Source organism: Phoenix dactylifera, chromosome 16 (assembly GCF_051530095.1).
Source record: "Phoenix dactylifera cultivar Ajwa chromosome 16, Ajwa_hap1_PhDact_Kaust_v1.1, whole genome shotgun sequence".
NCBI classification, from domain to species: domain Eukaryota; kingdom Viridiplantae; phylum Streptophyta; class Magnoliopsida; order Arecales; family Arecaceae; genus Phoenix; species Phoenix dactylifera.
Window position 1 is genome coordinate 18299083 of NC_143205.1, and position 23732 is coordinate 18322814.

Genomic DNA, 23732 nt, shown 5'->3' on the forward strand with positions numbered 1-23732 from the left:
CCAGGTTTGTTTACTCCGATCTAGGCATATAGCCAATTTGGGTAGTTCACAAAGATTCTATTTTGTAAGATAATATATTATAAAACTCTTGTATAAATACATCCATGTGAGTAGAGGACAAGAGATCCCCTAGTTGACGAGGAACAATGGGAAGGGAATCCCAAATGACTCCCTTAGTGCGATCAGCCACATGGGTGGACACCCAATTAGATGCGTTATTTTATTTCCTATAAACATGGGTCACCTCAAAGGTGGCATTTGGTATAAAATGATCATCCTAATAGCAACAATAATATGGGTAGAGGCGACAAGATGACCGTATTTGGTTACATTCCAGTAATTCTATATGGCAGTGATCCCAAATTACCCCAACTTCCAAAATCACCCTGCATCTAGTGATAAACCAATCCTTAAGGGCATGTTTTCAAAATCACCCGAGGCCATGTTGTTAGGTTGAAATTTGGAGATAAAAATAGCCCCTCAATCCAACACAAAAAAATATTTCCAAAAATGATGTTCTTTGGAATAAAATATTTCTAGCTATGAAGGGTTTGATAATCTCATAAAAAATTTCTTCTTGTTGGGAAGGTTTGATAATCCGTTGGAGTTACCCTGACAAGTTTGCTTAATTTTTAGTTTTGTTGAATTGGGCTGGCATAACAAGTTTTGGTAATTTGATTTATGTTCATATGTATTTTTCTATAAATTATTTGAAAATTTTATTAAATAGTTGCAAAAAATATGGAATATATTAAAGATTGTTTTGGTATTGCATGGTTAGTTATCTTAGATTCCCATTGCATACCAAATAAGCTAATTGTGGATTCGTAAATCCTAGATCATTGGAGTTTAATTACCCCACGATGAAGGTCACCAATAATATAAAATCACCGTAGCGATCCCATTTGAGTCATCAAGCACTATCAAAGAAGCATAGATTGGATGCCATCTCCAAAAGTAGAGATAAGTTTTGTTGGCATGGACTTCCAATTTAGACAACCAATTACTCACAATTTTCAATCACCCTCCAAAACAATATGGGTTGGGCATTATGGTAGCATATGCAAGCCCTTCCCATGCTCCACGCAGCTCCACCATTGGGACAATAATATTAATTGGCTGAACACCACCTGCAGCCACAAAGAGCAACTAAAATTCCGGGTGACGAAGTCAGCTCCTCCATGAGCTTCATTGTCAATTACTACTATCCAAGTTAATCTCGAAAAAACAAGAGCGCGGTGGCTCCCAAGGTGAAGCGGACCATATAGAGACAAGCTGTTAGGTAGTTCACAAGCTTTGGAAGGTTGGTTTTATTGATGCTGCTATGCAGCTATTAACAGAACCCAACGGAAGCCATTATGAACCGTTCTCTGCCTGTCCGTTCCCGTATGATTTGAAATTTACTACTAGAATTAATACTTCTTATGATCTTGCAATGGCATTAAAATGGAAACCAACAAGTAACAAATCAAAGAATACAGACATTTTTGTCCAAACTATTATTCAATCAGAAACTATTTTTTCAATGATATGAACTTTTCAGAGAAAAATTGGTTAAATTTTGATTTTGAAAAAAATAAAATAAAGAAAGATCGCAAATGCATGGTTATCATTCCATTATTACGTGATGGTCGTTATAACAGGATGATGGTCAAATAACAGTCAATTTAGATACTTGTTATAAATATGCATAGCATAACAGGCATCCCTGTAAAACTATTATAACAGCTGTTACGATGTTGTGAATGCCTTCATTTAGATCAAGCTTGTTAGTTGTAATTGAATAGCTCAATGCATGAGATGTCCAGACAAAATTTATATCTTTCATACTAATAAAAGCTCCTTCGGCTTGCTTGTTCTTCGTCAGCAAACTCTGGACATGTTGGCCACCACTCCCCAAGTAAAAGCGACAACAGACATTCATGGTCATACCTGAAGCCGCGACATGACCTCAGGCACATATACCAGGCCAAAATAAAAAATAAAAAAAATAAAAACTTCACGTACATGCGGACACCATCACATTCTTCACGATAAGATATAGCAGAATAATTAGAAACAATCAGACGACGGGAATCAGGATAGCATGCAGAATGGTTGCTTGGTTAAATGGGAATAAATTTTTATTGCCATTACAAATGGTTGACTAGATGACAACATGTTTATTAGATTCTTACAAATGAATGATAATTGTATACAAACATTATTATAATGCACTACAATCAGCAACGGAGTGGTGGCATTTAATTATACAGACCACAAATGTAAGCTACTCTAGCATGCTATCGGCTGTGAAACTTTCTCGCAGAATCCAGACGCAACTGTGCACGTCTAATGCTGGATTTATGCCGGCTGAGTCCATGCCATGTCTCTCTTGGGCCCTCCTGCTGCACCTGAAGCCTGGCCAACTGCTCATGAAGAGCTGCCATATTGAGAAGAGGGACAGTAGTCGGTCGCCCATGAGCACACTAACAACGGTTTGTCATTTGTCAGTATGGTAAAGATGAGTCCAGACACCGTAATTTCTTAAGAAACTCATAATACAGGCTGTGTTTTCATCAGATGATGCTTAAAGTGCAGAAAAATTACCTGGAAGCATAGTGGTGTAGCTTTCAATTCTTCAACAATAAGAGAACATTCTGAAGGTAACAAGGAATCACCAAACATGATCGCACCTTAATTCATGGAAATAGAATTCAAATCAGTTATTTAACAGACAACAGCAACCCAACACTTGGAGCTGAGGATTTTTTCTTTATGCACCAAAATACACGAGTCCATACTCCCCTCGTTTCAATAATGAGATAGAGGAGAAAGCATGCATACCTCTGCAGGATTTGAAGTTTAGAACATGAAGAACAGAAGGTGGCAGAGTTGATGATCCATCTGTCTCAACAAGCTGGACATTGCAATAACAATAAAATCAGGGAGGAGAAAACATCTCAAGTATCATAGAAAGTTAGAAAACAGCCACTTTTTTTTTTGTTGGTGGTGGTGTGTGTTGTTTTTTTTTTTTTTTTGGGGGGGGGGGGGGGGGGGGGTGGTGGTGATTATAGTTGGATTTACTGAGATGAGAAACAAAACCAATCCATCAATTGGATGTGCAGGTTAATGGCAATCTGAAGTTGTACAACTCATGCACCATATCATTCACAAATAACAGCAATATGGGTCAACATGTTTGAGAGTTTCAGAAAACAACAGATATACTTGATATATTTTAGTATTAACAATCACTATCCTGGAAATTGATCTTGACTCTGATATGCTGAACATCTTATGTGGCAGCCAAGATGGTGAAAATACAAAGAAACCATGAATACAGCATGTCAGCACATGCACGACATCTAACACCAAGCATGAATTTGATAGTCACTTTGTTTGGAATGTCATGGATAAGATGCTGGCGTCTTCCTATTTTAAGTCAGATCAACTGCGGACATTTTCACTAAAGCTCTTGAAAAAAAGGCTGCAAATGCAACAACCCAATGTTGAGAGTCAAATGTGTTAAAGTGGAAAATGTAAACCGAGCTTACACTACAGATAACATAATAATAGTCAAATGACATAAATAATGACAATAAAAGAAGAAAGAATTAAAAATTAACAATGAAGACATCTCAAATGTCTATTAGAAAAGAAAACTACAAGGAATGTTGTGGTTACCTGCTCAATGAATTCTATAAGATCTTTGTCCGTCAAATTGATGCCTAATATACATGGTACCTGCACGGCAATTTTAGAACATAAATATGATTGTGTATGAACATCACACAATTAAGGCAGGTAATGTTGTGAATGTATCGCCCACAAAAACAATATAACATATATAAAAAGGCCTTTGAATCATTGTCTATTCAGCTTGACATATATAAACAAAACATTCAGATTGTAACCATGTGCTCAAGCTTGTAGAATGTTACCAGCCAAGCTATGAGCCCCAACCACTTAGCTAATCTAAAACTTTACTTTTCCAAGATCCATTCTACCCAATTTCATGGAAAACAAAATGTATAGTTTCCAATGCTATTAACAAGGTGATTACATGGAGTGGATTGGAAAAAAAAATTACCAGCTAGATCACTTGCATAATAAAGAATCAGCGACCTTGAAAAACCAAACATTGGACAGACATAAGTACATAACATTCTTTCAAAATCATTTCGAAATCTTGTCCTTGAAAAGTCCCATCTTTCTTCTCTTCCATATTTGCCAGGACATGTGGGATATTGCACTACATTTGCTGTGCCAAAGTAGTAGAGGCAATATCCCAGACAAAAAAGCATAAATCAATTTCACAGTCACTATGTCGGAATTTAGCCTTGTCAAGCAGCTTCCACAAATACTTTATGAGAAGGCAAAGAACCAATAAGAACTTCTCGGCTCTAATACTATATTGAATTGATTCAAGTTTGACATCATCAATTGTTGCATAATATTAGCATAAAAAATTGATAATAAATTCTCCATAAGCCTCTTATCATAAATCAGTCTCATCTTTGACTAGATGATGTACACTAAAAGAAAAAATCAGACTGATCCTCTTAAGATTCATCAAAGAAAAGGGGCAAAAAATAAATTACTTTCACACATCCAATGTTGTTGAGACTATCAAGAAATAATGAAAGTATATGTTTGATACAGAAAAAGAAGTGGAGAAAACACAGAGATAATCATACAAGCAAGGGGTACTTACTGCAACAAGAGAAACACCACATGCACGTCTCTTAAAAAGGTTCATGTTCCTGAGAACAAGTAAAAGTTTGCTAAGTCTCAACATGGAAGTAAATAGAGTCAAAATTTAGCTGATATGATGATACCAATCTACTTAGTGAATCAAGCAAATCAAAAACATCTTACAATCAAACATCATGAATTATTTATAAATATTTGATAATGCATGCCATGTGATTTTTATAACCATGTGAATTTTGCAAGACAATTTATGGATTAATCTTAAAAGATGTTGAGAAATCTAACATGCTTAATATGAAATTGGAGAAAAATGATGGTAAGTGTGTCATACGGTATTATACTGTTGAAATTAGACCACAAGGGTAAGTTGAAGGATAACATAAAGTATCGCATGGAATCAAATTATGTAGCAACAATGCTGCCTCTTTCAGTACATTTCAAAGATAGACTATAATATCTCAGATTCTCAAAGATACAGCCATTGTATATGATCAGAAGTACCCATGAGTAAGTCAATTTTGTTAACGATCAGTTTACGAAAAGAGTGTAATGAACAATAATAGACTCATTCCATTACCAAATTTTCCAGATTCCTGATCGTTGGTGAAATAGAAAATCGTTGGTGTATCCTCCCCATTGCTGACACTACTTAAAAGATCGTGGCTTTATTACTTTCTTGTTAACATGAGAATGCCATTTTTTGGGTACATTTTAAAGGGAGAGACTCCAAAAATAAAATATAAAAAAGATACACCCTGCTGCCTCAGCAGCCACCAGCCTAGATAACTCCCAACGAAGAACATCTGTCTCAAGAAACTCCATATACCCAGAATGAGTTTACCATTTCTTTATCTATATTAGTGTATTGCAGGCTTGCAGCAACCAGAGTGCTATTTAAAAAAGTCAACAATCTGGTACTCCATAGGCTTCCCAAGCACTTAATGATTGACATCTTTCCAGTAGAATTCTTAGTCTAGCTAAGGATCTCTCGTTACCTTATATGCACCACTTACCATTTACCAATATCTTTATTAAATCATATAATACTGGTTGTTTGCACATTCTCCTAGCCAAATACTTTGACATCTGATCTGCTACTTTGAGAGAAAGGGTTTTTTATATCTGTATTCTACAATATATACCACGTTGTTGCACTCTAATATGTTTACTACCATGGTGACCCCAACACTATTATTTACGTACGTATATCGGGATTTTATACTCATGAAAAACTGGAGCCACTTTTGGCTTCATTCTAACTCCTGTTCTCCTTCTGATGACGAAATAGGCACAAACATGGCAAACAAGTGATAAAATCAGAACTTGTTGAGAAATAGAAAACATAAAACATGTCAAATGAAACCTGGCTAGGGGCCACAAGTCAGCCATAATAAGTTAGGCTGGTGAAATCAGGTATGTCAATTCTCCACAACACCTTAATATGTTGGGGAGAAGGAGGCAGGGAGGGAGGGGGAGAAATAGAGAGTAGTATTTTCTCCTCAAAGCCTAATGAATGGACCAGTTGATGATTGCCCTTATTTTGTTGCAGTTCAAATTTCCAAATCCTGTCTGAAAGTAATAAAGCCCCTCCCCACCCTTCTGTTGCAAATTCCCAATTGCCACATACCAAACAAGTGACAACTTAATTTAATAGTGGTAATCCTTCAACTCAAACCACCCTCAAACTAAAGAAAATAGTCACAGACCAAGCATATAAACATCCCAAATTCCCAATCAACAATTCTCTATGAAGTCCTCTTGCACAAACAAAGTCCGAACTGAAAACCATCCTGGCATTTCATAATCTGTTTCACGAGATAACTCATAAGTTATCATGTGACAATCATAAATTCAATAAGAGGCTTAACCACTTAAGGCAAACTTTTGTAAGCCAATTATAATATCAAATACATTGTAAAATTGGAGTACTGAGAAAATTAGTGAAACTAGAAGAAATGAAAATGCTAACGTGTTCCAGGTAAAGAAGGCAGAAAATTACAAATCCGTTCACTCAGTGAAGTCTAGGACTTGAAGTGATAAAAAAGAAAGCAAACAAGAACACAACAAATAAGGGGCCCAAATTGTTTGTTGTTGTGGTGGTGGTGGTGTGGGGGAAGAGAAATGTATAGAAAGGATTGAAAAAATTCAGAAGGCTTGTGTCTCTAAGGATCTCATAGCATCCAACCAAAACAAAGGATTCATGGTTCTCCAAATAAATTGGATAAGACTTCTAATCAAGGTCCATTGTACCAGTGCTGGCTACTGTATTGGAACTTTCTGGTAGGTATAGTACGGTATGCATGCTACACCGACACAATACTTTCTCATGCCCATCCATGTATTGCATCGGATGGTTTTGCTCATATACTGAACCGAACCTCGGTATCGTACCAATACCTACAGTATGCCTAGTACAGGGTGGTACATGTCAGCATGACAGACATTGCTTCTACAATAATACGATGGAAGCAGATAGAAAACAAATATTCAATTAACAAAACCGTACTTTGTGAATGATTCTGAGGGCTGACTAGGAGTGCTGCAGATCCAACCCCATTGCTGTATCTGCTCTCTATATTTTTGCAACAGCTGAAGCCCCATTTCAGGAAGAACCTGACATCGATATACAAATAAAGGTAAAAAGGCAATTAATATCGAAATACCAAAAATAAGTAAACATGCTTACAGGTTGCATAAGAAAAAGGATAATCAGATAGACATACTAACTCCTGCTCAGGATCCAGATAAGTAATTCCAATGCCCTCACCAGACAGGACCTAGAAAAACAGTATTGAGGCACAGAACTGCCTTTTTTCTTAAACTTTTATTGTGAAGAAATTCATTGAGATGAACTAACCTTGCGGCGAAGCTCTTCCAAGCGAATTCGTTCATCTGCAGCATGCTGTAAAAAACAGGAGACTCTGACTATGTTCATGAGGCTAAGCAAATTCATGGAGAATCATGTGTATAGAGTATCGACCATTACTAAATAGGCTAATTCTTTTTTATGCCTTTAACTCATTCATATTAATTCAACATAAGCAATCTCTACTAATGTTCATTTTAGAAAAATCAGGTTTGAGCAGATTCAATGGAAAAATCCCGAATTCCTATAAAATTTGCTGCATTTAGTTCTTTGTTGCTGTAAGATAACTACATATCTCCCCCTGTTTGTTTAGATGTTGTGTCTTGCTTTGATTCCACAGCTCTCCTTGCTTTTTCAAATTCAGTACTCTCAACAGTCAAATGTTTCCTACGTTAATAGAAAGCCTTTTAAGATTTTCCAATTCGGTGCACATAGGTAGCATACAACTTGATCAGTTCATATGGGGTTTCAAGCCAACCAAAGCTAAACACAGCAAATCAAAGATTGAATGAAACCAAGCAAACCAAAAATGCATCCTGCCTAGACCAATCGAGCCCTAGTCTAACATGCTCAAACAATCTACATTCAACATAAACTAGTCAAAAACCCAAACTATATCAAAGTCATAAGCCAATCATTCTAATCTCATTCGCGCACACATGCGTCCATCTGACCCCTCACCCTGCATATGCACAAACATAGGCACATACAACACACATATTCCTAGGTGTACACACACAACACACATTTTGGACTTGCATGAACAAAAAATGGTCCAGCATGTGTGGTGCACATAACATTCCTTATGTCACACTGTACCCCTCTAATTGGATTACTGTGTTTCATATTTGTCACACTTTTGTTCACGAAGTAACAATGAAGTTCCAAATAACATCTACCAGATATGTTTAGAATCTACAAAGTTAGTTATGCTTATACTGGTTACTTATGTCAGTGCTTGACACAAACATATATGCAGTATCACATTTTTATTAGCATTAAATATTCTTGTTGAGGAGTTTCAGCTGTTGACTCTTTTTTCTTCACTTTTCAATGTCTTCATGTTCAAGTCTAGGCAATCATCCCCACATTCTTGAAAACACAACGGATCAATACATGTTTTACTCAAGGTAATCATCATCTGTAATATGGCAACAAGAAGTGTGTATATATGAAAGAATGAGATAGTTTGACACTAGATAAAGAAAGGCAAAAATGGAAACCTGATCGATAATGATGAGTGTTCCACTTGCCATTACAGGAATAAATTTTCTATCCAGCTGAAGGAGAACCCTTGCATCCTGAAGGCAATCTTTGTCAATAGATTCAGGCACTAAGGAGCTACCAGCGAGATGTAAAATACCAGAAGAAATGTCTAGTATATCTTCACTTTGTTCAAAAGAATTATGCCAGAAGTCCCCATCCTAGGAAAACAAACAGATAACTATCACTTAGTCAAAAAAGCTGTATTATCCAAAAAGAAATGAACTGATACATTTCCAAGAAGCTATCTAAGCTTTTATTATCACAGATATACTTTAACTGTAGGCTGCAAAATGCCAGTTCGCCACTTAGTCATTTCAGCTGCAACATGTTCCGGTTCATCAGTGATAGAACCTACGGAGTAGGATATTTTCATCTCTTGTCTGCTCCGCTTTTCATCAATGCATTGTCTAATTCAAGAAAGAATTTTGCCGACTCAGAACAGCCTTTTGTATATGAAAACCTTCATAATTAAACCAACCAACAAATGAACTACCTGATCTGCGGCTGGGAAACCTCCCCGTTAAGAGGTTTCTGTGATGCATTAGATTGTGACACATTATCTAATGAGTTTATGCTCTCTGCAAGACATGAATTCATGCAACAGTTTTAAAACCCGCCACTGTGTTTTAGAAAGGATATGAAATTCTTTGTACAGTTGACAAACCTGGTGAAGCCTTTGAAAACTCAAAATCAGGCTTTTTTCCCGCTGTTTTGGTCAAACAGTTTAAAGTAAAGAATTTGCACTTCCCTTTGTAAAATGGTGGAGCTGAAGAACTCCTCCTTGATCTAACCTTGTGAGCCTGAGACAGTACATGATTTCGAAATCCCTGTTCATGCAATGAGCTCTCAACCCCCTTATCATGATTGTGCACAGGGTGAACTCTAAATTTGGAATAGCCATCAGTCCTTTTAACATTAATAGAGTCTGAAAACAACCAGCTAGTTTCATGATTTAAATTATCCAACAAGCAAACATCACCAAAAGTTGTTTCATCTGAAAGGTGGCCATAGTGCACATCTTTCTTGGGACTAGAGCAATATTCATGATCTGATCTGTTTTTTGCCCAGATTTCATCAGGATAAATCTCACTGTAACTATTCCGAAGAGAGTTGAAAAATTCATCCTTTTCTTCCATTATTGTAGAGTACCCCGCATCAATACATCTTAAAGATCTCAAATTCCATTCCAATGAATCTCTGCTTCTAGAATCAAAAGTTGGATGTCGGGAATAAAGAAGGCATTCTTCATTAGGTAACTGACATATGGAGCCAGTATCACAAACTTCTAGCCTATTATGAAGGTTGTTCTCCTCAAATAAACAAGTTTGATCACAAGAATGAGGGCCAACTGAATCACTTGATAACACATCCAAGTCCCTAAGTGCCTGGCATTTTCTAATTATATTGAATGAGGGCGTAGCAGCATCAAATTTTTTGGGGCAAAAAATATCCCTAGAACTTGAACTTTCAACGTGATAATTAGCATCCAAAGCATTTGAATCAAGTTCTTTTCTTAAATGAACAAGCTTAATGCCAAAACCACTGGGAGTTGAGTTACAGAGCTCATTCTCCATTAAAGGATAACTTTCTTTCATCCCTGGTTTGCTGAGAGACTTGGGGTTGGGATTGTGTAATGGATTATGAACTTTCTGAGCATTTACCAAGATGTCATGAGGATCAGTCATGTTGCAACTAATTAATTCTCCTTTCAAGTTTCTGGTGCCATTAGGAGGTCTGTTCTTCCATACAAACTCTTGCATATCACATTTTTCTTTAACTTCAGAAGTAAGATCAGGAATGAGATGATTTTCCAGAGGCAAAGAATCAGCATTCCTTGTCCACCAAAGAGGATTGTGGTTTATGCCACCCATTTGATCACATCTAGAATCTAGAACATCCGCTCTGTCATTAATTACATGCTGCAAAGAGCAATCAGTAAAACCAAAAAACTCAGTATCACTTTGGCTTGGTTCAGGCTCCAGGGAAAATATCTTGCGATCTTTAGATGATCTTCCATGAGAAGTAGTAATATCTTCTGATGCAATCTCGAGGGGACTGCTAATTGGGCTATGAGAAACAGAGCAATGACGTAACTGGATATTGCATCTCTTCTTTCTCATGTTAGAGGTCTTAGATATGTCTGTGGTCAATAGGTCTGCCAAAAGCAGTCATTGATAAAGACTATGAAACATATTTAACCTCACTCTCCAATATGTACAGAGTAGAAAACTACATGATTGACAATATGAAATATTGAGAAGAAGAAATTCATGTCGAATTTTCTTTAATCATGCAAGAAAAATGGCAAATGGCAAGATCTTGCAATTAATTTGGCATATATACAAAAAGAGAAATTCTTTCAAGAATTAAAGAATCCACATTATCTGCTATCTATCAGGGATGCAACATCAGTACCTTCCTTCTGAACTTCATTTTCCATAGATATACCATTTTTATAGGCAAAAGATTTTCCTGCAAGGAAACACTAAATGTGAAACAAAAAAACTTTTTAAAACTTAAAAACAGTTTCATCCAACAATGATATTCAGTTCAATTAATCATTACATCGGAAGAGTTGACCTTGCAGTGATTTTGCCTGAAGTTGTTCCCAGCAATGCATGATGGCTTGCTCAAAGAAAATCAAGATAGTACCCCATTCCTGATAAAAGAACAGAAAAATCAAAGGCCTGCTGAAAGTGGCAGAAGTAATTTCTGAACAAAATAAAGTGTGCATTATCAGATGAACTAATTCACAATATATGAAAGATGAGACAGAGGGTATCTTGCCAGAGGCAGAATCAATGTATACAATGAAGCAAGAGTGTCAATATACAGATTTGCCTTTTGTGTTCTTACTGGAAGCAAAGACAATATATCAGTTCAAATATTACCTATAAAGAGAGAGACCCTGCTTACAACACAGTTAAGGCTAGAGATAGATAAAAATCAACCAACTCCCTAATCCCATCAGCCATCTGTACATGAACAACATCTCTTGAGGATAGAAAGAATATAGAGATACACCCATAGTTTTCTATTAAAGGTACAGGAATATAAATTATAATAATTTAGAATTATACTCATCAGAAGAGTTGATTTAGAGGGACAAAAGGTAGATATTTCGAATAATCCCTGGTTCCCACTAAACAATGCATCTGAAGCAGCAAAATAAGACATGAAAGTTTCATTGAGCTGGGTGACTTATAATGACTCTAGTATTGCATATATTATTGATAATTTGATACAATAGCTAACCAAAGGAATGGGGGAAGCTGGACAAAATGCATAATTGAAATTTGCTCCAAATCATTTCCTGACATTTCTGGTAAAACTGTAAACATATAGATGCTTCATAATCAATAACTATGGATCAAAGGACATGAAAGCAGGGAACAACATGGTAATACAGTTCTCTTCATGTCAACTACTTCAAGAAGTCAATATCTGAGTATCAGTGACCATGTTTCCAGACCATGTCACATGTGAAAAGAAGCTGTTGGTAGCCAAAAACAGCAGGCAATTTTCTCCCTAAGTGACTTAAGTTATTCCAACTCAAATCTCCTCCCATGCAAAAATCAAAAGCCATCAACTGATGGATTAGAAAGGATGAAATGAAAAACTATCACATTAAATTGGGTAAAAGTCAGCTTACTAAGTCTCACCTTAAAAACTATCCATGCTGCAAGTGGAGTAACAGTATCTCATATCTTATCATCACTTATTCCAAGACATCAGTGAATTTTTCTTACAAGAGTACCAACCATATCAAGCAAAATTCCTTCCTTGCTAACCAAGGAAAAGGTTGCCAACCAAGAAGACTTGGTAAACAGGCCTAACAAAATAATCACTATTAAAAGTTACAAATTTGCATCTCCCCAGTGCCCCAAATCAAAACACACCTTTATCATTTTTGAGCAAAGCCTTGACTCTGAGTTCTCATCCACTCAACCTATAACTGAAATGAACACACTAATATCACCCAAAACGAAATGATGACAACATTGGCACAACAGCCTCACAATAATTAGCATTAGTTCCACCTAATTCCAGAGTGCTAATTCAAACAGGACCTCTCAAAAGCGGCGAGGAATGCCAACTAGCTGAGCTAAGGCTGGTTGGCAAAGTTAAAACGGATAAAGTCTTGTAATGCATGTAAACATATTGAATAGGCAGTGAAAGTTAAATGCACAAAGGAGAAGAGAATAAAGAAGCACGAATTAAGCATAAGGTTACCACCTTGAATTCTATAATTGTCTTTGAAGGTTCAAAACTTAGATCATAACTAAGAGGAGGACAGCATAGATTAAACATATATGCTGGATATCCATGATTCTTGAGTCTCTTCCCCCTATGGAACTCAGGCTCGACCCTCTGGGCTAAAGAACCCTGAAATCTAGCAGCGAGATCATTAACCAATTTATGAATTGGGCACTTGCTAACGAACCTTGAGTTAATATCTGAAAATATCAAGGTCACAATAAATGCTTGAAGAAATCAATGGAATAGAAGGGAAAGGGTGGAGGGGAAGGATACAGAGATACTGGAAAGCCTGCAAAGTAAAGGTTCAATTAGTTTACAACATTCATGAATAAGTCAAACTGTCTAACCTTACTCCTAAGTTTGTACCTTTGTGGAGAAAGCATCAGCAGACCCAGATATATACCCAGAAAGCATCAGTTTTTGATCAGAGTAAACAATTTCATGTAGAGAACTGGATACTTCATTCCCAAAACCATCAGAGATAAGAGGCAAAGGAGATGACGAAGGAATTGTGCAGAGTAACACATCCTCACTGCACTCACAAGAGGCATGATGTCGTTAATTGGTATGGAAAAAGCTGTGACTGATTTATCATTTAATACAAAAATCTCACCTCTCAATATCAGTGACTTTGAATAAAATTTGCGGGTGAACAAGAGCAGTTCGAAGCACACATTTCTTCACAGAATGGAGAACCTTTTTGGGGCTTCCAAGATAGAAAGATAAGCAGTGACAGCAGTATTAAATCAGTATAAACTACAAATGACATTAAGCTGTGCATGTGCGAACTACGTGACACAAAAAGCAACATAACAAGGACTGAAATCAGGAAAGAAAACCTAGACTGCATGCATCTCCTTCGAACTGGTTGGTTGTAAAATAATTCTCGAACAATAACTGCAAGACATGGGAGCCTTCATCACAATAAGTTCTTTTGTATTGATATGCAAAAGACATCTAGAAGCCCACAGAATTATGCTAGTTCAGATGATGCTGCTCCAATATAACTTAATAGCTAACATATATGCAAGATTATCTACAGTAGAAGCAGTATGTAAAATAGATGAAAATATAATCAATAGAGTAGCTGACTAATTCATATAAACATAGCTACCAAAACAGCCTGCTTAATAAAACTAATATATCATGGCCAGGAGTCAGATTGGCACATCAGGTTAATGGGCAGTATGGGAATAAGGGTTGACTTAGGCTAGAAAGAGTGAACCATCATGCATCATGTTAGCTTAGGTCACGTTTCTAAATTCCAAGACCTGATTCTTTACAAGTTTCGATATGGGTTGCATTGCAAACCAACACAAATCTGCACTGCCAGATCAGATAAAAAATGAATATTGAAGATTGTAAACTACAGAGTTTAATTTTCATACTGAGAAATTGATAAATGCCCTATTCTTTTACGTAGATATGGCCACAAATATATTCTTCTCCTTAGAAGATGATAATAAGAAAGTAACCAACAGGAAGTGTACATAAAAAAAAGTTATTTGTGGAGTTAACATTAACCAATATTAAGCCCTGTTCAATTCAAAGATACGATCCACAAAGTTTAAGAAAGCAATCAAGGAACCACATTCCAAGATCCCCTGATACTAGCAAAGTGTATAGGTAAGAAGATAAGGTCCAGCAGAAGGAATTGCATTCACCTAGAAGATACGAACTATAAGACAAAAGGCTAAATTGAAAGGAAATCCTCAAAAACAAGCTTAGGCAGATGAATAATACAAAAACCACCAAAAGTGCGATGTATGGTATAAAAGTGCCCTGATCTGAAATACTAGTATTATTAGTTTATTACTATATTATCAACAATCAAATTATAATGACAATGGTTGAGACAAAATGGACAAATTAGATATCACATGGTTGGTGCACTGGCATCCAAATTCCAGATACATCAAAAAATACCATAATTGCAATTACGACTATGTGGTAGCTTGGTTAGAAGCATGCATTGTCATTAAGGAATAGGAGAACTGGACCTTCTCAGATATAAACTGTTTTGATTAAACAACTCGCAAATCTACAGGTAAACCATGCAAAAGGTCAAATGGATACTGCAACCACAAGTGGTAAGCAAAATATGAGTATACGAGTATTTTAGGCTGAAGCCTATGATAACAATCATAAAAATAAAATTAACGGCTGATCATTTTTGGGAGATTCCTTTTAGGTAAGTAAACTATCACAAAAGTGGTACAGTTAATTGACAAACACAGTAAAGAGAGTGGATACACCAAGAAAATGATGACAACATTCATTGACAATTGTGCGTTCATAATAATTAAAATTGTTATCAAATAGTGCATATGGACAAGCACTGAAAAAAGCTAAAGAAGGGCTCCAATACCCTGCAACTTCGATTATGAGAGTATGCTAGAAACTTAAATCCACTAACAAGAAATTAAGACATGATTCCAGGTGGTCCAGTCATCACAATGAGAAAGATACCACAATGCAATAAAACATTCTTTGCTCTCATATAAAATGAAACCTTCTATATAACCACAAAATCATGAAATTAGAGTGTCTTTCATAGGGAAAAAGTTACAAGAGTTAAGTAATGCCATAAACAATCAGTCTACCATACAAACAAGCCTTATGACAGCTACTAGGATTGCGAATATTCTTTAAAAACAAGAGCAAAATACTTCATTCAGATAAGCATAGGCACATTACCAGTCGTACCCACAACTTCCCTCTGATCATCTATTCCAAAAAATAAGCACTTCGATCCCTGAAAAATTTTATGAGAATGAGACGATTAGTCAATATAAATAAGTAGAACTATGTTTAATTTCAAAATCCAAAGAAAATGCATGCCTTTAAAATCTTGCGGTACGCATTAGGTTTCCCGCGAGCTTTTGTTCTAAATTCTACTAAGGAAATATCAGAAAGGGAACCCAATGCCTCTCCTCTAAAACCCAGGCTTTTAGAACTAGATTCAATGTCATCCATGAGGCCAAACTTGGACGTCACTGTTCATACACCACATTAAACCACCTCATCAACTTCATTATTGACTAATGGCATACATAAATCAAAATTATCAAAACTTGATGGCATCTGCACGTGTACATACATTTATATGTGTGTCCACAAAAAGACAAAATACATCAGAGTAAAGAAAAAGGATTGACGGTACTATTTATTTATAGTGTACTCAATCTTGGATACAAAATTGTTCAACATTATATGTCCCAAAAGATAACATATAATTACTCATAAAAGCATTTTCCTCTCAAAATAGGGATTTTAAAGCATAACTTACACATCTGAATGTCATCTGCACTCTGATTTTAGTTACAATTTGGAGCAGTATAGCTTATCACTTAATCCCGTTTGACAAATCATCTCAACATAAAAAGCATTAACTCCTACTAGCTTTCTGTACCCTCAAGTAGTCAGCAATCTACACAATGTAGCAATCTTCTAGCCCCTTTACCCTTTCCTTTTCACAAAAAGGACAAATAATCTAATATGGAAAAATAAAACTAGAATTAGTTCAGTCACTCATACAATGTCACAAATTAGTTGCTAATCTTCAGTGAAAATTAGCGTGTTAATACCGAGAGAAAAATGTTTCACTATAAGCGTTATCATCGATGTCTAAAAACTAAGGATTGAAGTACCGGTTGGTATCGGTCAATACTAGGCATACCATACTAATATCAATAGGGATCGATATTTATTTTGCTCATCAATACCATACTGCACTGACATAGGATAGCTCAAGGTTGACCAAACCATCTCATATCGAGCAGTTCAAATCGTACTGAACCGAACTGATCAAGAATTGGAACGATTCGAGCGGTCTGGATGATTCGGCCCTCAATAAAATTCCGATACCCTCGTGGTTTTGATTTTGCGGTCTCTCCCTCTCCCTCCCTATGCGGTCCCAATTTTGCAATCTCTCTCCCTCTCTCTCTCTTCGTTTCTCTCAAAGCATCGAAGCCACCAATCCTTGTATACCACTGATGGTAGTTCCAGACTTCCGCTAACAAAAATGGGCGAGGAGATAGAAGAGGAGTTCTATAGCTCGCCAAAGGCATCGATGCCGCCGTAGCGTGGGGCTCCTCCGGTAGCTTCTCACATTCAGTTCCCCACGCCCCACCCTTATTTCTTTCTCGAATCCCATGATGACCAACTCGAGCACACTCAGTCCCACACCACCCGCACTACTACCATTCACTAGAAATCCTCCGGCCCCCTCCACCATCCTCCTCCAATGACCGCCCAAGCTTCTTTGGTGAACAAGCATAGCCGAATAAGTACGAATCATCTCTCTCCCTCTCCCCCATCCCTCTTTCTCCCCTTCTTCTCTCCAACCCCCTGAGGTTAAGGTTAGGATTAGAGTTCTACCTCCCTCTCTCTCCCCCCTCCCTCCCTCCCTCCCTCCTTCCTTCTCCCTCTCCCCTCCTTATCCCTGATTTGGTACACCCTGGAATGGCATGGTATGGACCCATACTATATCGAACCAATCATCGGCCAACACACCCCCCAGTATCGATTCAGCAAACCTTGGCGATAGCTAGTGTTACCTTTGATACCTTAGCACCTACTCTCATACCTTATGAGCCCCCAACTAGTGCAGTATTAATTCCAATACTTAAACCCTTGTAGAAAACATTATAAATTAAATGATGGATGGGTTCAATTCAAAGTTATCAACGTTGTATGCTTACCCAATAAGAATCTTGATGTCATATATGCTACTTTCATTTCTTATGGAGCATGCAGTAGATTATCAGCAATTCAGAAAGATAAGTCTAATAGAGTGCTATTTTCAATTTTTAGGGAGTGCCCAGCTAATTATCAGCAACTCAAAAAGATATGTCTATTGGATGAGATAATAAGAGGAAGAATTCCTGCAAATCAAGTTGCTTTAAGAAAGGCTGCTAATCAATTTACATATATTTGAGAAAGATCTATTTATGTTTTAACATTGTCCTTATGAGTGGCCAGTTTCATTTACACGAGACATAAATTTGTCTAAAGTTTAGACTTTCTGAAAGCTTACCAGTTCTGGATTAATGTGAAACAAACAAAAAGGTTAATTAGAGTCAAAATTTGTGAGTTGATCTGGTCGAACAACTCAACATGAAGAAGACCTGAAATGCATAAGAAATATAAGTAAAGCTTGTTACAAGCATACATTGCAAGTCTACTAGATGATCTTATAACATGAGTTGGTACGGGCAACCTAAAGCCTAGTTAATAATCTCTGGACAAATGTCCGGTCACATATCAAAGATGGATATTGTATAAGCAAGCATGTACCCTCTTATCGACACCAGACTTTAGCAATAACATCGAAATGAAGAGAAACATCATTTTGTTTCTTCCAAGAGGGCAGGCATAAATTATCATTCACCACTGCAAACATGCTAAAGATATAATGTCAATTGCCAAGGTTGGTGATGACCATACTATTCCAAAATGCAACTAGACATGGAAGTTGGCATTGTCATAGATGATGTATTTGAATACAAATTTGACTATGTACAAGTATAGAGGCTTAAGGATATAAGAATTTAAAAAATGTTATTTATGATATGACAATATAATCTAGTATTACAATTTTTTATAACAATTTTTTTATTTAAGGATAAAATATATTTTAGGTTATTAAGTAATTATTTTGAATATCATTTCCAAATGTTTCCTATCTTTCCGCACCATTGCATATCCATCCCCCAGATTGTACAACTCAACATTCTTTCTATTGGACTAAAAGAACATTCATGAAGCACAATGTTAAAATTTAGTTTCAGACTTTCAGTAACTTTGGATTTGCAAGAAAGCATCTGTCAAAGCATGTAAACCTATCATTAATAGTCAAAAGACTCAAAACAGTTCATAGTACAGATACCACAAAACACCAGATATCTATTGTTGTTGCTTGCATATACAGTCTACGTCAAAACAGCATGTCCAACCTATCAACAGATTTCATCCCTAAAACAGTTTATTGATAAAAATGTCACATGACATCAGAAATCAATAGCCATAGCTTGCATATGCATATAGGGTCTCCTTCATGTTTCACCATCAGAATGTTGAACTGAAAATTTAAGAGAAATAGATACATCTCTAAGCAGAGTCAATCAACAACCGAAAGACAAACTTCTACGAACAGCGACAATGCCATGAAGATCCAGATATAACATGCAGAAAACCTTCTACAATAAACAGAAATACGATAAGCACTATAATTAATTCGTTCAAATAAGTTGCACATTGAATGTATACTATCACAGCATCTGTCTAGGCAAAAATGGGGGAAAATCATGTCTACCATATTTTTCACCCAACATGACCAGTCCATCTCTTGTAATACCACAACCTGGAATTGCACAGAAAGTGAAGAATAGCAAGCAATTACTTGTATGACTCTAAAAATTATTTAAAATGAAAAGAGCAGAATTTTGCTTACCGTCGTCTTCTACTTTGACGTAACATGCTCTGATATTTATAGAAACATAAACCTGAACGATGAAATTAAAACATCAATATTAACAATAAGGTTCCTATGAGTAGAGGTGCAAGTCACTTCCAGGATGTAAAACTCAGATCAAACCCATCCACCTCACAGGATGAGTAAGATCTGGTTAGGTCTTAATGTTGTGGGTCAGACTTATAACTGTTATCTACTTTTATCATCTAACTGGTCAAGTCAGATGTTGGATTTTTGGTTGGAGACCCATGGCCAATCCTCTCCATGGATGTATGGTGACTCCAAATTGGGTCATTTTCAGATTAGATCCAAGTTCCACCAATTCACTTTCAACCCCGGATGCTAGTTGGTGAACAAGAGCTATGATATTTACAAGTTACCACCAAAAGTTAGAATCATTATTCACTTACATAATCAAATAAAGACAAGTAACAACTTGTGCTTGGTACAAGTGGAAGCAATCAATCAAATGACCACGGAAATCACTATCAACATAGCCTCTAAGCTCTAGTTAAAATAATGGTTGCTCAAAAGTGTAGATGAGAGAGTAGAAAGATAAACACTTGGTAAAACAAGGAAGCAACATCAAAAATTTAGAATAATGCATAAACTTTGTACATGCCAAGTTTGAAGAAGTTGGGTAAAGACGTAACTATATAGAAGGGAACTAGAGAAGCTAATTGTATGCCACTTCTCTTTTAGCTAATATAATATTTTATTTGAACCATAACAAGGGGTAAAGAAGACCCCAGCCAATTAGTGCGCCTTAGTCCACCCAATTGTGGAACCATGGCCAACCTAGGTCAAGCCTGCCTAGATCATACCAATGGCTTGCAGACAAACAGAACCACTTTAAAATATTGTCAAGAATTCAACTAGGGGAGGAGTTTGGACCAATGATATGATATTCAAATTGTTATTTTTTAACCATCGAACCAACCATGAAGTTTCAAAAACATGTAGAGAACAACACGTCTATGGATTTACTTTAAAACACCAGAATACCACTTTAAAATATTGTCAAGAATTCAACTAGGGGAGGAGTTTGGACCAATGATATGATATTCAAATTGTTATTTTTTAACCATCGAACCAACCATGAAGTTTCAAAAACATGTAGAGAACAACACGTCTATGGATTTACTTTAAAACACCAGAATACTGGTTCTATCCTCTAAATCCATCCCGTATTATATCTGAGATATTTCATGACAAGTCCTTTCATACTTTGTTGTAAAGTCATAAATAAGCTTTCTTTATATTGGATGTAACGATAGATATTTAGGAGCAAGAATAAGTACGAGGAAAGGAGAATGATAACTTCAGTGATAAAATGAAATTGAGTTGGAGATGAATGATCACAACTTGTTGAGTAGCGACCTTTTAGTTAACAGTTATTGGCTGGCCTTGTAAATCCAAATGTCATGGCATGGTTCACAAGCAATGATACATACTCCATTGTTAAAAATAAATAACTAAGCAAATAAGAGGTTGCAAGACAAGGAAGCAATATAAGATTAACCAGCTTTGCTGGACAAAATCAAACCAGAGAGAGAGAGAGAGAAAGAGAGAGAGAGAGAGAATTAATCTTCGCTGGACAAAATCAAACCAGGTAAAAGAAACCAAGCGATAAGCAAGTGGAGATGTAAGTCATTACCTTGGTCGCACCTGCATCGATACTATTATATATCAATTCTTCCACGACTTTCGGCAAGTCAAACAAAACTATGCTCGAACGCAGTGGACTATGAACACTTCTCGGCAAGCGTTTTATGCTCTGCATTTACATATAACCTGAAAGAACAAAAGGAATTTTTTAAAGAAACCATGATAACACCAAAAAGTAAAAACTCACATGTATTTAAGACTGGAAGCAGTTCTTTAGCATATAACTGTTCAAGAACCCTATGATGGTATGCCATGAAAATCTTGCAATACCAAACAGCTTAGGATATATCATCGTTCAAAAAAGAACTACAGCAATAAAGAAATGCAGACTTCAATAAACCATGATAACACCAAAAAGTAAAAACTCGCTTGTATTTAAGACTGGAAGCAGTTCTTTAGCATATAACTGTTCAAGAACCCTATGATGGCATACCATGAAAATCTTGCAATACCAAACAGCTTAGGATATATCATCGTCCAAAAAAGAACTACAGCAATAAAGAAACGCAGACTTCAATAAACCATGATAACACCAAAAAGTAAAAACTCGCTTGTATTTAAGACTGGAAGCAGTTCTTTAGCATATAACTGTTCAAGAACCCTATGATGGTATACCATGAAAATCTTGCAATACCAAACAGCTTAGGATATATCATCGTCCAAAAAAGAACTACAGCAATAAAGAAACGCAGACTTCAATAAACCATGATAACACCAAAAGGTAAAAACTCGCTTGTATTTAAGACTGGAAGCAGTTCTTTAGCATATAACTGTTCAAGAACCCTATGATGGTATACCATGAAAATCTTGCAATACCAAACAGCTTAGGATATATCATCGTCCAAAAAAGAACTACAGCAATAAAGAAACGCAGACTTTAATAAACCATGATAACACCAAAAAGTAAAAACTCGCTTGTATTTAAGACTGGAAGCAGTTCTTTAGCATATAATTGTTCAAGAACCCTATGATGGTATACCATGAAAATCTTGCAATACCAAACAGATTAGGATGTATCATCGTCCAAAAAAGAACTACAGCAATAAAGAAACGCAGACTTCAATAAAAACGGACTTCCTAAAATACGATTTATCCCTCGATACAAAAAATCACAATTACGAGTAAAAAAACACAAAATTGTCATTAAAACGAAATATCCTCATCAAATCGCACGAGAAACCAGACGGATTGAAACAAAAGCGAAACTCTAATAACCAGAGTTTCGTATCAAGAACGACAGAGGAAACCCTGAAACTCGGAATCTTGGGAGTAAAAGCTCTGGAAAGAAAAATCAAGCAAGGGGGCTAAAATAGCTCTAGAAAAGGGATCAGAAAGAGAATTCCCCTGGTCGAATGATGAAGGCTTTGGGGCTTACTTTCTAGGGTTTCGTCGCCGGAGTTCTTCTCGCCGAGCGCCGAGCCTCGAGAAGGCGGTGAAATTTCTCCGGGGAACGGGGAGTGAGTATCACCGCCTTTCTTGGGCGCCAGAAGAGCAACTTAAACCGACGGTTCACTTGATAAAGCGAACCGGAGCGGCCCCAGTAATTCACAGAGATCCCTCCTGTGTTCTTTTATTATGTTTCAGACCATATTTCCTAATTCAAGATGATGACCGTGCAACTATTTTACAGTCATCGTAAAGAAAACAAATAAAGAATTAATAATATATCCTATCCGGGAAAAAAAAATATTACTCTCTAATTGATATATTTCTTTTAGTTTACTTATTCTTTGATAAAAGAATAGGAGGATCATGACCATCCATAATTTTATAGTATTTTTTTATTATGACCATCCTTTCACATGCATTCCATGCAGCAGTTGCTCGAAATACATGGAAATTTTTATCCATTTATGGTCAATGATTTCAAATTTAATTTATTCTCTGTGTAGGGTTTGATGTAATTTTATTTTTTTTATATTTCCGTAAACGGGCCTCAAGTCCACCGACTGAAAAGATATCTTATAAATAAGAAGTTAATAGTATCATTGATATTTTTAACTCTATGTTTTATTCTACACTGGGTATTTCCATATAGTGTCAGCCACATCATCTAGGATCGCTGTATAAAAACAAGGAAAGTAAAGAATTAATAACAAACCCCTTGTTGATCCTCTAAATAATATAGTTCTTTGCATATGGCATAGGACATTATCACATCCCCATGAAATGAGTATTAACAAAAATTACCCATGGATCCTAAAACAAATGCTAGGTCAATCCTTTTAAACTAATCATGTGCTAAAAATACATATGATATGTTTAATAAGCTCGTTTCTTTTTTTTTGCATATATTCATTTAGTGACCTCATATTGGGTCAATGCATGGAAGAAATTCTATAGGATAAAAAAAATGCAATAGATTCCTTATGCCTATTTAATTTGATCATACTTCATTCTCATAGTAGCGGCTACCAAGTCATTTTATAGCCACTACATAAAAAGCTGGGAAATGTAAAAAAAAATAAAGAAAAGAAAAAAGAAGGACATTAATGATGTAAC

The 23732-nt window shown here is 36.2% G+C and overlaps 1 protein-coding gene across 8 annotated transcripts; it reads right to left on the reverse strand.

The window, feature by feature from the left end:
• Window positions 1–2101: 2101 nt before the first annotated feature.
• MLH3 (MUTL protein homolog 3) lies at window positions 2102–22843 on the reverse strand. Of its 8 annotated transcripts, XM_088713013.2 has the most exons (26): window positions 22606–22843; window positions 21220–21356; window positions 19542–19593; window positions 19404–19451; window positions 15929–16083; window positions 15785–15842; window positions 13927–13984; window positions 13701–13793; window positions 13454–13619; window positions 13361–13376; window positions 13064–13284; window positions 11408–11486; window positions 11243–11299; window positions 9492–10982; window positions 9321–9405; window positions 9099–9234; window positions 8952–9005; window positions 8785–8862; window positions 7553–7597; window positions 7419–7472; window positions 7202–7308; window positions 4697–4745; window positions 3667–3726; window positions 2827–2899; window positions 2590–2675; window positions 2102–2468 (listed from the first exon to the last, which is right to left on the reverse strand). In XM_088713013.2, the coding sequence occupies exons 2-26, from the start codon at window positions 21343–21345 to the stop codon at window positions 2283–2285; spliced, it is 3633 nt and encodes a 1210-aa protein (XP_088569139.2). In that variant the 5' UTR covers window positions 21346–21356; window positions 22606–22843; the 3' UTR covers window positions 2102–2282. The 8 variants fall into 8 exon arrangements, 5 of the variants coding, with proteins under 5 accessions (XP_088569139.2, XP_038970986.3, XP_038970987.3 ...); XR_015974210.2 differs by having other exon boundaries at window positions 7423–7472; window positions 8785–8985; XR_015974211.2 differs by having other exon boundaries at window positions 7382–7472; window positions 8785–8985.
• Window positions 22844–23732: the final 889 nt, after the last annotated feature.

Excerpts from the sequence above, each read along its gene's own strand:
- MLH3 (XM_039115058.3), bottom strand. The coding sequence starts at position 21,345 with ATGCAGAGCATAAAACGCTTGCCGAGAAGTGTTCATAGTCCACTGCGT. Across the intron at positions 19,452-19,541 it reads CGTCAAAGTAGAAGACGACG|GTTGTGGTATTACAAGAGAT; the intron begins GTAAGCAAAATT and ends GTGCAATTCCAG. Across the intron at positions 15,843-15,928 it reads CGTACCGCAAGATTTTAAAG|GGATCGAAGTGCTTATTTTT; the intron begins GCATGCATTTTC and ends AAAATTTTTCAG.